The sequence below is a fragment of the Sorghum bicolor genome, chromosome 4 (genome assembly GCF_000003195.3).
Source record: "Sorghum bicolor cultivar BTx623 chromosome 4, Sorghum_bicolor_NCBIv3, whole genome shotgun sequence".
NCBI classification, from domain to species: Eukaryota; Viridiplantae; Streptophyta; class Magnoliopsida; order Poales; family Poaceae; genus Sorghum; species Sorghum bicolor.
In genome coordinates, this window is record NC_012873.2 from 54,792,745 (window position 1) to 54,807,629 (window position 14,885).

A 14,885-nucleotide genomic window follows, 5' to 3' on the forward strand; every position below is an offset into this window, starting at 1 on the left:
CCTTGATGACAAACACACTGTGACTAGTACTTGATTCTGTTAACTGATATTTTTTCCCCTTATGAAGAGAATTCCTTTATCTGAACAGTTCCTGTGTTTGTTCTGTTGACCATAGGTGTTTGGGATGGTTGCCGAAGGTTGCTGATCCTTTACTTGAACAACTAGTAGACTTTTCTCTTCCCATTGTCGAAGTCGTCTACATCTCAAGAAGTTGCTGCTGATGGTTTGCTAGGTACTGTAGAAGAGAGTGATTGGGAGAGGAGTGGAATTTGTAATGAAAATAACAAAATTTGTATGCACTGTAATTTTTTAGTTTTATTTCTGCACTTATATATAATTTATTTATCGGTTGAATATAAATTTGTATGTGAAGTGGCAGAGCAGGGCACCTAGTAGCAGGTAGCAGCAGCAGCAACTTCATAAGCACGCAGTGAGCGGCTAGCAGCAGCAACGCAGTGAGCAGCAGCAGCAACGCTGTAAATGATTCGAGCTCTTTATTAGCTGCCTGTTTGATGGTCTAAGGTCTTGTTTAGTTCCAAAAATTTTGACAAATGGATACTGTATCATTTTTGTTTATATTTGACTAATATTGTTCAATCATGACCTAACTAGGTTTAAAAAATTCGCCTCGCAAATTACGAACTAACTGTGTAATTAGTTATTTTTTATCTATATTTAATATTTCATGTATGTGCTGCAAGATTCGATATGATGCGAAATAAAATTTTACAATTTTTTTTTGAACTAAACAAGGCGTAATTTGGGCTCGCTATTTATTAGTTCTCTGGCTAAAAATTAGTTTTAGCCAATCCAAACAGACTCTAATTCTTGGAGTGTCCATGCCTTGTGGACTTGTGGCATTTTTTATTCAACTTTGTGTTTTAAAATAAGGTGTTGATCTGTACTAACGGTAGCGGAAAAAAATATTATTACAAGAAAATCTTTACAAAAAGTAACCAAAACGAAGGCTTCAGCTGTCATCTCCATGGGCTGACCAAAACCGTGTACACATAGCCCACAGGGCCACAGGCCCAGTCGAAACCTTCGTGCGGTGATGTAGAGCACGCCGCACTCGACCTCGACATGCTGCACGCAGCACGTGACCGCCGTCACCCGCGACCGCGTTCCACACTCCCCACTCCCTCCCTCCCCCGCCTGCCGAGACCGAGGCCGACGCCGCCCGAGGCCTCGACATGCAGGCGGCAGGCGGCTGCCGCGCCGCCAACCTTTGCTCCCCGTCGCTCTCACGCTTTCGGTGTGGCTTCCGTCTCCCCGGCCGGGCCCGCCTCTTCTCTGGTAAGCCGCTAAACCGCCGAGGACGCAGGTTGTGGTCTTACCTTCGCTGCTTCGATTGATTCGCGTTCCGCGTTGATGCGAGAGTAGAAGGCGTGGCGGCGGCGCCACTTCGCGTCGGCTACCTGCCCCAGCCGCGGACACATGGCAGCGGCCGTTTCGCGCACCTCGAAGCCATGGATGCGGAGGCGCCGCGGCTGCCGCACGCCCTCCGGGGAATGCTTATCGATCATCAGGTGCGTTCGATTATGCTTTCGATTGCTGCAATGGGAGTTTAATTGATCGAACTGTGAACCAACTACTTTAAATTTCACGTGATGTGGGGGTACAGTGGCAATGCATAAGTCTTCGAAGTTTGCCACCTCGAAGATTTTTTTTTTTTTAAGTTCAAAAAAAAAATAAGTCTTCGAGGTGGCAAACTGACATTGCAACTGAATACCCTGTTGATGTGGCTATGGCTATGGTATACGCAGAGTTGTAGATTAGATAGCTTATTTAATCCGAGGCACTTGTATTTTTCTTGTTCCTTGGCAGTTTGTGTGATCCTTTTGCCCACCACCTGTAACTAGTTTGTGAATCACAACCAGGCAGAAATATGGGCTTACATAGTTGCATCTGAACTAGTGAGCAGAATTTCTGCTCATCGTGAAGGAGGCTTGTTGCAGAGTTCAGTGTGTCGGTTTAGGCCACAGTGAGCATAATCTACATAATTTTGTGTACATTTACAAAACTTCGAGTGGTTTACAGCATTTACATTTCACTAGCAGAGCATATCCTTGCTTGCCTTTGCTTTGATATGCTGTTCTGCTCTCCATTCAGTTGTGTTGCAGCATGGATGTTGACCCGGCATTATCTGTGCACTTGAAATTTGCCAATGCAGAAGATGGCATGTCCCAACCTTCTGAAAGCTGCTGTACTTTCAACCATGACATTACTTGCTGTACCTCTTGAGGCATCAGCGGAGATGTGCCAACCACCTAATTCTTTCGCCAATATGCCAATTTTCATTGCTGTAGCTCTAATAGGAGCTGCTGTTGGCGGTAAGACATCTGAACATATGTGCTCGCTCGCATCATTGCTTCTTGCATGTAAAGTTGATGGAGAGGGATGTTATTTAGTTGCTAATATTTTTTCCTCTCTGATTTTCCACATGTAGGATTGTTAGCACGCCAAAGAAAGGCAGAATTGAAGCGGCTCAATAATCAACTTCGCCAGATCAATGCAGCACTTAGAAGGCAGGCACAGATTGAATCATTTGCGCCTGGCCTTACTTATGCGCCAGTTAGGAGAACAAATGAAACTGATGTTATTGTTGACCCAAGGAAGCAGCAGTTGGTCACAAATCTGAGAAATGGGAAGAATTACATGAGGAATCAAGATCTTCATAAGGCTATAGTGGAGTTCAGAACAGCTTTGGAGCTTGCAGAGAGCATAGGAGATCGTTTTGAAGAAAAGAAAGCTGCACGAGGACTAGGTTCTTTTCTCCCTGATAATCACTGTTATTTTTTGTTATCATAGTGGATGAACAGGGCATAAATAATAGAACATGTGCTGTTCGTAAAAAGGCATATATGCTTTCCGCTCTCATAAAAATGGTTAGTCGGGTTATATAATATTAATCAGCACAATGTAGTTGACTGATGGAGAACTAGCACTGCTGTCTAACTTTGGCACAAAGCATTAGCTAAGTAGTGGATATTTGTATATAAAAACTGAAAAATAACTGAAATGTTTGGTGTTGTTTCACCTAGGTTGAATTTTCTTGCTGTCATTGTGTTTCAGTTGCTCCTGCATGAGATGACTGTTGTTTCACTTTGAATTTTGAATAATTTCTATTTATTAGAAGCGCAGATTTTTTTTTTGCCAAACCTTCTAGGAGAATAATTGCTGGGTGAAGATCTTCAAGTAAAATTTTCAACTAATTTTTCGCAAATCCCATTGGATAGTAGATTTTGCAGATACTGAAGATCTTATCTAGCTTCTTACTGAATACATAGGGCATGTTTGGAACCATTACCAAGCTTGCCTTTCCTCGCTGAAGTAGCCTCGCTTTGCTGAGAAATATCAAGTAAGATTTCTTGCTGTGTTTGGTTTCCTAGCCTTACGTATTCTTCATTATCTGCCAAACCAGTGGGGCCATTTGTCATTGAGACAAGGAGAGAACCAGACGATAAGAATGGAGAGAGGGGAATCGAGAGATGAGAGAGAAGACTCCATGGCCGGTGGCAAAGGGAGCTTGGAATCAACACGCACGGGAAGCTAATTGCAGTGGTGACGGGCTTGATCTAGAAGTGGGCCTCTTGGTTTGGTGACTCCATAGTGATTTGGTCTCTAATCCCAGCAGTACGGTATCAATTTTGTGGTCTGCTCGTCGATCCCATGCGCCAAAGCTATGATAAGGCAGTCTGGGCTGGATTGGTGGTTGCTCCTAGCATTGTGGACTTCGATTTGGGCTGCCAAAAACTTAATTCAGATGAGCCAACAACGATTTGGTCAGAGAGCGCTGTACCCAATGGGAGAGATGAGCGAGCAAATCAACCTTGCCTGTGCAGGAAAGCCGATTTGGCTCGCCCGTGTGAGCAAGGATTTCCTTGCCGGGTTAGGCCAGCTTGCCTTGCAAAGCAAGTTTTTTGGTACATACCAAATGGGTAGTCTTGTTTGGCGAGATGAAACAGTATCTAGAAAAACAACCAAACACGGCCTTGTTTTCCTGTATCCTTGCTCTCTAATTGGAGATCTGCATATCTGAAATAAGTTGAAACAAATTTCAATGTGAACTAGTAGCAGAGTTTATATCAACTGGAAAGCTATTGCTCAGCATAAGGTGACTTTAGTTTTTTAACGATGAATTCAATGTCTTTCAAACTTCTTGGTCTTTTTTTTTGGGAGATTTCAAACTTCTTGTTTAGTTGCCTCCAACAAACAAAGTTATGTAGTTTGTTGAGGTTGCTTTAGTTTATACTGGTGTTTACTGGTTTTCCAGAAACAAAATCTTTTGTTGACCTTTGTAGTTCCAATTTGTAAAACTAAATACACAGCAGATGCAAAACGTCGCAAATCGCAATGGATTGTTGGGTCTTCAGATAGCTACATACCTAAGATACATACTGTAGATTTTTATCTGCATGTGTGCTTAGTCTGTAACTTTGGAGATTTATTTACATGCCGGAGATTACTTGAAGCAAATTATGTTGTCAACTAGTAATACACCTTATATCAACTGGACTGAAATGACTGCATTAGTTCTTAGCATAAGGTGACTAGTTATGTTTCAAACCTATGGCTGAGTTGTCTCGAATGAACAAACTTATGTAATTTGTTCTTGTTGTATTGGTTTATAGTGGTGCTTTAATTTTTATTTTCATGGACGATTTTTTGTCAACCTTTATCATCTCGAATGAACAAACTCAAGTTTTAAGCTTCAGTAACTTGCACAGGCAGACACAAAGCGTCAGTACTTTTTTTTTTCCCATGAAGTCGATCTGTAACCTGGGAATTTCCTCACTCGCTATTTGGCTTTTGTCTAGGTGCATCGCTGCAAAGGCTCGGAAAATACCGAGAAGCAATGAGACAGTACACCAAGGTTCTGGAGCTGTCTAAGGAGACAGGTGAAGATTCTGGCTGCACCGAGGCCTACGGTGCCATAGCTGACTGCTACACCGAGCTGGGCGACCTGGAGCGAGCGGCGAAGATATATGACAAGTACATATCGAGGCTGCAGCCCGGCGAATAGAGATCTGGGCAGCTGGCTCTTGATTTCTTACAGACGAGACAGTGAGTTCCTTCCTGTTGGTTGTTTTTCTCGGCACAAGTCGTGGGTTTTGTCGGTCTGTTAAACTTGGCTGCAGGGCTTGGATTTTTCTGAGAACGATTTTGATATTTGTATAGAAATAAATACTGATGCTCTGATAACACTGTTCCTTTTCTGAAGTATTCCCGCCCGTCTTTCATCAAATCTTTGGTTTCTGATATGCATGCCTGCCTACTGTGTCCTGAGTTCTGACACAGCACATACGGTTGCAGCCGTGATATTATGCATTGCCCATTGGCCATGAACTCATCGGTGTTGGCTCCAACTTCCAGCTATTGTAATATCGACGATCAATGCCATTCTGCATTGGCTGTACTGGTGCTGAAATGCTGTGAGAGGAAAATATCGTTCCTATGGCCTTTGTTTAGTTCCGAAAAGTGAAAAGTTTTCGGTACTGTAGTACTTTCGTTTGTTTGTGACAAATATTATCCAATCATAAACTAACTAGGATCAAAAGATTCGTCTCGTGATTTACAGCTAAACTGTGTAATTAGTTTTTGTTTTCGTCTATATTTAATGTTTTATGCATGTGCCACAAGATTCGATGTGACACGGAATCTTGAAAACTTTTTGGTTTTCAGAACTACCTTGTTTAGTTTGCAAAAATTTTCGTTTTTGGCTACTGTAGCACTTTCGTTTTTATTTGACAAACATTGTCCAAACAAGGAGTAACTAGGCTCAAAAGATTCATCTCACAAATTACAGGTAAACTGTGCAATTAGTTTTTATTTCCATCTATATTTAATGCTCCATGCATGTGAATAAAGATTTGATGTGACGGGAAATCTTGAAAATTTTTACGAACTAAACCCTATGTGCAGCATCTTTTGAAACGCCAGGACGCGTTGCTCCGCTCTCTCTCTCTGATGATCGGTCATTGGATTGTTCGGTTGGGAATTGAAAAGAAAGAAGCGTCCACAGGACAATGTCAGCGTGTCGCTGTGTGGTCGCAGCTGCAGCTGCCGACGTACGCACCGGCACGGCTGCACCGCAATGCCGACATGCGAGCAGCGACACGGCGCCACCAGTCTACCACGTACTCACGACCGCACAGGGGCGCGCGCCATATGCGGGCACACCGCACACGCGCCACCGGCGGATTCGACCAGAAGAAGCACAGGGTCTACGTACGTCGCTTCAGTTAATCTCCTATGTTGGATTTTCTATCGTGCTGATGTGATGCTTTAGAGCGGATTCAATTGGAAGCTGATTATGCTGTTTCTTGTCAGCTTCTTCTGTCGTTTCTCCCCTGCTTCGCCCCCTTCTCGTGCTAAGCCAAAGAGACAAATATATACCTCAATTTCTGTTTTTCATTAGTGCTTCTCACCCCCTTCTCTCTCCTCATCGTGCTCTCTCTATCTCTCTCCCGACACGGACAGACAACAATGGCTGCCGCGACTGGGGAAATTTACATATTTACCATTATAACGGATGACACTTATCGGAATATCACTCTTATAATGATGCTTACATTTTTAGCAGTTTTAAGTCGCACGTCTTACATTTTTACCACTTTTGCCTACGTGGCATGTCAGATCGGACTGACACATTGACGCACAGTCAGCATGAGTACGTGAAATGTCTTTACTGTCCCTGTCGTGCTCCTCTCTCTCCCTCTCCAACAATTGGGGCCTGCAACTTCCGTCACTACCAGGTGGGTCCCACTGGTCAGTTGTGTCTTCCACCTCTAGCACCCGAGGTAGGCAATAGATCGAGTATAAAGGATCTATATGGTTATAACAGAATATAGAGCAAGAATGCACTATGGTTGTGTACTTTGGGACGACGTTTCAACATATGGGCCCCTCCAATTAAAAACTTTCCCTAACATAGTGGACTACAAAAGGTTAGACATGGTTGTCGTTACTTGCTGATTACAACAATCATCCATATACAGGCCAACCCACAAACATATATAGGTAAACTCTAGTCTAAGCATCATGGTTATACGACAAAGATTAATACACTAATCCTTGATATATGTTATAGTATTTCTCTAATCTTGAATTATTTGATCGTCGGATTGATCATGTAATGTAACGACCGTCAACAACAGACAAAACCAAGCTAGACCGGGTTTCCCTGTCCAAGCATGTTTTAATATATTTTTTTCTTTCTGTTATGAGTTATGACCCTCGTTCGGTCTGAAAATTTATAGTCTTATTCTCTAATAGAGGAATTTCCCATAAGACCAGTGTCAGTGGCCCGTTTCAATGTACTGTTTCTAAAACAAATTCGCTGACAGGGCATTAATGAAACGAATGATGAAACAACCTCCACGTTGCATGAGTTTCACTTTGACGTTTCCTAGGCTGGGCAAAGCATTTAACTACTGCAAAATGATTGGATCACATGCAAGATGGTGAAACAATTTAGCCCTCAGTGGGGATTTCATTCCGTTTCACCGCGTGGGAAACGACACTATGCTGAAACTACTTTCTTCTCTCTCCACTTCGTTTCATGTAAAAAGTGCAGTTTTACTGACATAGCGCTCTAATAAATGTGCATGACATTCTGGTGAAACCCTCACTAAGACTGGCATAAGAAATGGTAAACTGGAGGGCTCTAGAGCTAACAGCCTACCACTGCGAGCGAGAGGGGAATGCAGACCGTTACTGCAGGCGCGTTCGTGGCGCACCAGCGATCGCTCACGACCTCCACACGCCGTCGCGCCGATTGACACATATATTGGCCTGCAGCTAGCTACATACTCCTATATATATAGCCTACAACGCGCGACGGACAGGGTGACCTGCGCGTCCGGACTCCGGACGTTCGCCGCCGCGCCGTGTGGGAACAAAATAAAGCGAGCGCACGCATATCAACCTCTCTCACGTATAGTAGTACGTACTACGCCCTTATCTGCTTGCTCCGCGGCGGCCAGTGTATAAATAGCACCTGAACCTGCTACTTATCGCTCGCTCGTCCCTCTTGGATCTTCATCACCACCAGCGCGGCTGCTGCGACGAGGTCCGATCGATACATCGTCAATGGCGTCCAAGGCTCTCTTCCTGCTCGCCATCGTCCTAGCGGCGGCCGCCGTGCTCACCACCGCGGCGGGCCAAACTTGTGCGTCGTTGTTGGATTCCTGTTTCTTTCTTCTCTAGCTTAATTCCTTCTCATATTATTACACACACGAAAATATAATACGATGACGCTGATTCATATACCTATATATATGCTAATCGGTAGAGCAAAAGTAATCACGCACGTTCATGAAGGGGGTTCTGATGCAAGTATATATATACTAATTCGTTGTTCATCCACACCAACGCAGATGAAAACAACGAGAAGATGGCATACAACGACGCCGGCGTGAAGGACGACAGGCACGGCGGCGGCGGCGTATCAGCTGGTGGGTACGCCTGCGAGTACGGCTGCTGCCACCACGTATTCCATGGAGGCTGCCAGAAGTGCTGCCCGCCGCCGCCCGGCGCTGCTGGCCGACCGGAGGAGGTGAAGAACTAGACCAGGCCGGCGGCCCGGCCGCTGCCAATTAAAGCCTCTCTCAGGCGCTGCGCTAGCTAGCTAGTGTAGCGAGGATCTCTTGTGTCAAATAAGAGTACTCGTCAAATAATTGTACGGCTGTAGCTAGGTATCATCAGAACGTGCGAGACGTCGACTTGCTTTTGTACGTAGACGTTTGCATGCACCCTTATGCGCCAACACATGATGCATGCCGTAGCACCCTTAGCTTATGCCAACATGATGCACACTTCTATCCTTTCTTCGTTTCGTATAAAAGAATTATATAATCTAAAAGTGTTTTGTTTGGAATAAGCTTATTCAAACTCTCTTTCAAGAATGTGAAGTGCACGATCTAGATCAGGAGCAACTCATCGGACGATAATATGAACGTACGATTGTGACCCGGCGGCCGGATATATATGTATATATAGACACAACACTGAGGCCGCGTTTGGCACCATGAATTGTTCCAATCCTTATTATGAGAATATATAGCTAGAATCAGAGGCAAACAACCAGCAAAACGTTTCTACTGAGACCGCGTTTGGCACCATGGATTGTTCCTATCCTTATGACAATAGCTAAAATCAGAGAAAAACAGCACACCAGCAAAACGTTTCTACTGAGGCCGCGTTTGGCACCATGGATTGTTCCTATCCTTATGAGAATAGCTAGAATCAGAGAGAAACAGCACACCAGCAAAACGTTTCTACTGAAGCCACGTTTGGCACCATGGATTGCTCCTATCCTTGTGAGAATAGCTAGAATTAGAGGGAAACAGCACACCAGCAAAACGTTTCTACTCGGAACACTTCGGAATAATTCTGTATCTTGGTACCTGGTTGCGAATGTGAAACAGTAAAAATGTGATTTTGCAATTATTCTAATTCTTCCTTCGTGCACATCATATTTTGGAGTTAGTTTCTTTTAAACGTAGCAAGTTAAAATGGGTTGTACTTAAGTTGTTGTTTGCATACAAAAAGTTTGAAAATTTTAAGCGCTTAAACATTCATATGAATTTTTTATGAAAACCATTTTTAAAATCAATTCCAACCAACAACCAAATGGTCTAGTGATTCTAATTCACTATCTGAAATATCTCATAAAATAATCTGGATCTAAAATACTTTTACAAGAACCTGGATCCCTACCAAATGCACCTAGGTTCATTTTTGTGGTCCTAGACTGTCAACCTTATAGCAATATGAACAATTGATAGTTTTTTATAGTTTGGGGATACAATCTTTGAAGAACTAGAGGGAATTTAGGCGGAGAACAACAAGGAACCAGAGGGAGGCAACAACAACAATATGCACATAGCTCTTGGATAGAGGAGGAAGATGACTTATGTTCTCCTAGATGCGTCATTCTGATGCTACCTAAATGTTTATCCACCCTGCTCCTATCCTGGCAAAGGCCTCTAAAGCAAATATCCAATACTCATAGACGTTGATAGGAATACCATATGTGTATCACATTATAGGATTGATCTTATTTGAATCATCAAATCCTCCATGCTAGATTTGTATCTATCGTTATTCTTAGAACCAAGTTGACCAAGCACAACATTGTGATCTAAAGAAATTGATTCCGCACACACTACCACCGATTGCATATGTATCTTGTTTCCATATCCCAACTGGTTGAGAGCACAAGTTTTGTTCAGCAAACTCCTGACTTGTTGTAAGATACCTTATCATATATACCGTGTTGCCAAAGGAAATGATATAGCACAACACTTGGATAAAAGTTTTGTTAGACCATGATTCCTCGTTTACAATTAAGTCTAATCCATGCACAACCATATAAGCATCAAGCAATATCCAAGAAATAGGTTCCTGGTCTTAAAATAGTCTTAATGCTTGACCATCTCTTCACTGGCATCATTCTAAAATGTGTTGACACATGATGCACTAGAGTCACTTTTCCAATTATAGAACCCTACTTTTAAAATGCTTCTTTGTTTCATTGCTCAAATAGAGACCACTTGGATTTATTACTTCAAGAGACCAAGTGCTAGGAAATGTCTCCTATTCCTTCAAGACAATGCCTCATATTACTTGTACTTGACCCATTCCCTTCAGGGAATCCGAGTTCTCTATAATCAAATGATTGATCTTTAGTTTGGCGGTGTGTAAATAAAGACCATATTGTTGAGAAATTCTAATAGCTCAGTCAAACTCCAATAATGCATCATTGGTACTCCTTTCTTGAGAAGTAGTCAATACAACCTTGATAACTATGATGGGACAGTTTGACGTATTGTTGGGATCCAACAACTAATGAACTGAGGGTCTTCCAAATAACATATTCTTGGGGTGTTGGCAAAGGAAATTGAAGCCCTAAAATTAGAATACGCTTCCTTTTGCGGCCAGTTAGTTTATGAACCCCATAGAGACCATTCAATGTATAAGAAGATGTGCAGTAGGAATAAAGCAAATGACATTTGTCTTGGGCTATTCAAGCCAGCAAACCATTTAGTGAAGCATCAGATAACTGATCCTTGCCACTGCTTTCCACTACTTGGAAGAGACTCTCCCGTTGACACAATGCATAGACCGGAACCCCACAAATGTTGCAACTCAATGACCTTCCCATCAAGTAATGGCATAAAATGTATTGAACAGCTCATCTTACACTTGCTAGATGAACAATCAAACACCATCGACCATAATATCTCTAGATGCCCTACAACTGTACGACCACCAATGGATGGCCAAAGTGTTGGCCTTAGTTGAATAACATCACTATGCTATTAAAATGTATGGGTGGAGGCCATGGTTCCTATGGTTGAATGGTATTTACCTCCAACTCCTTGTCCTCATGAAAATTGGTGGCACAACCAACAAAAAACACCAAGGAAATGAGTACCTACTCAGTGAGGGCAAGAGCATACCTACCACAATCATGGTTTTGTCCATCTCCATGTCCTTGAGGTAAATGTCAAAACGCATATGCTCATGCTTACTTGGTGTCAGAATAAAACCTTCCACAAGAATGTCTTTCTAGAATGATATTTCATCGAACATCTTCCAGGTGCAAGTGGAAATGATGCTCAACATGCTTGCAGCTGAGATTATCTAGGGTGTGTCCAAGGGTGTGGTGGAGGGAGACAGCTCAACAACAAAGGTATCATAAACATCGAAGGATGCCATTAGCATGTTCTTAGCGAGCGTTACGGCACAACTGATGGTGGAAGTTTGCAACACATTCTAGACATAAAACTAGTAAGAATTGTTATAGATGCACCATCCATGGATGATGCTTTGAGCTTGACATGCATCATGACTAGGTTAGAAGAAGATGTATGCCACCATATTGCTTGTCCTCTCATGAACAAACACCTTGTTGTTATCGTGTGGTTCAAAGACCTAGAGTAGAACCTCATCCATTAAGGAATAGAGAATGTGGCTCACCATGCCATGAAGAGTGCCTCCCATTGAAGCCTTATGTTGTGACCACTATTGGGACACTAGTGGAAAAGGGGATGGCTGATGTGCTCAAAGATGCAATGGAACACGCATCTTGGGATGGAGTGCATGTTGGTTGAGCCATAGCTATGGTAGAAATCATAGTGGAGGATGAACACGTAGTAGTGAAAGTCACCAAAGAGGATATTAGTGTCGCCAAGGAAAATACTATTATGTCCACCACAATCTAGCCCGCATTGGTTGAAGCAGTGGATGCTGCCATTGTTGTTCTCTTGACCACAAAGGTGGTGGCCAACACCATGGGTAGGTTGTAGGATACTGATGCCATGCAGGAGGACGAGAGCGCCAACAAAACTCCATTGAGATGGTATAGCCTCTCGTTCAATTGTCACAACATTGTCACCATCATCGTCATCTACACACAAAGATTAGCGACCTAACCATGGCTCAATCGATTATTTGGGGATGCTAGTTGTTATGGTTCTAGATTGTCTATCTTAGCAATATGAACAATTGATAGTTCTTGATAGTTTGAAGATGCAATCTAGAGAATTAGGGGGCAGTTAGGTAGGGAATAAGAAGGAAACAAAGGGAGGCAACCATAGTTATTGGGACCGAACCGGACATCAAACCGGTGAGGCTATCGGTTCACTGGTTCATTGGTCCAACCGTTTAGAACCGGTTGAACCGTCGGTTCGATAGTTTTGGACCGGATAAATTGAACCGTCCACAAATATTTTGAACCGGTGCAATATAATGATATATAATAGATAATTGTTATCTAAAAATTGATAATTAACAACATATAGTTGACCACATACAAAATAAGCTGATAAAGAACATAATGATATAACCAAGTAACCAGCTTTCAACTATTCTAGAGAAGGAAGATGACTTATATTCTCTCTAATGCCTCATTCTGATGTTACATGGATGTTTTCCACCTTGCTCCTATCCTAGCAAAGGCCTCTGAAGCCAACCCATATCAACCTAGAGCTAGCATCGAGTCCCATGTTCATGACAATTTCTCAGGGATTTGATTTCTTGAAAAGGAGAAAGGGTTATTCACATTTTTAGGTGAGTTTTTTCTGATTTCTGATTCTCAAGTGAATCCAAGAAATGTTTCTATTTCTAACCCTATATGCTAAAATTATTTGGCATTTTCCTTCTCAGAAACAAGAAATATTTCTATTTCTAACCCTATATGCAAAAATCATTTGGCATTTTCCTTCTCAAAAATAGTTGGATCCTGTTTTTGGATTGAAAGGATCTAGAGAATACCTAGCAAATGTAGGATTGTAATGCCACATTGCCACTATACCATAGCAATAAAAGGGTAGTATATGAGATATTCATTACTAATTACAATTAGTAAAAAACAAAAAAAATGTAGAAGTAATTGTCAGATCGATGTAATGATGACCATTGTTAATGGACCGTTTGCTAGGCCACTTACTTGAAGCTAGGTGACCTTAAATATAACCAACCTATGGTGAAAACTATATATTATACTATATGTCTATATATAGTTTTATGTCATGTTCATATAGATCCATAAATCTTGCTTGACCAACTACATATATATATATGGCACATCATAATTCTCACTTGAAGCTTGGCCCTACAAACTGTGAGGCAAATGTGCATCGTAGCAGCTCTCACCTGCACGTCAGGCTGGGCATTCGGTATTACCAAACTGATCGGTTCCGTTCTTCGATATCCATGTAAATTTGGTTCCACAAAAAACTACTACCGATCGGTTCCTTCCAAAACTGGAAACCGAGCAAAATCGGTATCAATAATTTCGGATCGGTTTTGGTATTTACCGAAGGAACCGAATAAATTACAGAAACACATCAGAAACAGGATGCAATGGAAGCTGCCATCCCTGTCGCCGAGCTCGGTCCTCAAAAGCTTGAACCGTGGACAGAAACCGAATTTTTCGGTTTCGGTATTTTTCGGTTCGGTTCTCGATAATTTCGGTTCGGTTCTCGATTTTCGGTTTTTGGTTCTTGGTAATCAATCTACTCAATGATAAATACCAAAAGAACCTTTTTTATGCAAAGTAGAAAATGACTCAGTTCTCATTATTGAGAACACAGTTTGCTACATGATTTTGCAGATTCATAAACTGATTTAATGAAGGATATATCGCATGTTGCGGTAGGACTTTCTCAGAAATGAAGTTATTGTGCATATATGAGTTGGACTTTGTATTCATGCATCTGTTCTTATCAAAATTAAGCAAGACATAAGTTGGTATTTGGGAGGGGTATACAGAACCATGTAATTAAGGATATCATCATGCATGTTGACACCCACATATTGCTAATCGAATTGCATTGTTTCTGATATGAACATACCAAAGGCAACAACAAAAACATGTAAGAATATCATTCATAATTTCATATTATATTAGTAATACTTTAGTTCTAAATTGCAAGTTATTCTAGTTTTTAGGTAAATAGTTTTTCCTACACACCTAGATACCTATGTATCTAGAGAAGTCAAAACAACTTACAATTTAGAAGTGAGGGATGGAGTAAGTTTTATATGCCACGTGGAGAGGTTGAGGAGACGATTTCTCTTGTGTCCCCTAATTTTTTAGTGATGTTAACATCAACAAAAGTCACATCTCCCTTAATAATGACAAGTCAGAATTGGGCCGGTGTAATTAACTTATTGTTGACATCTTAAGAGAAGGGGGTAGTTAGTTCCAAGATTATTTTTTTGAGCGAAACAGGAGAAACCCAAGGGGCCTCTACTATAAAATATATTAAAGAAAAAAATGTCCAAAACAACAATGTAATCAAGGGGATTACAGAAAAAAACTCAAGCTACAACCCTAGGACCTTCCTAGAGAAGTTTAAGAAACAAAAAAG

The 14,885-nt window shown here is 41.8% G+C and overlaps 1 protein-coding gene across 1 annotated transcript; it reads left to right on the plus strand.

The window, feature by feature from the left end:
• Positions 1,091-5,248, plus strand: LOC8070575 (protein FLUORESCENT IN BLUE LIGHT, chloroplastic). The gene is made up of 5 exons (XM_002452316.2): positions 1,091-1,296; positions 1,384-1,529; positions 2,174-2,333; positions 2,450-2,767; positions 4,821-5,248. Exons 1-5 carry the CDS (start codon positions 1,194-1,196, stop codon positions 5,024-5,026), a joined length of 933 nt encoding a protein of 310 aa, XP_002452361.1. The 5' UTR covers positions 1,091-1,193; the 3' UTR covers positions 5,027-5,248.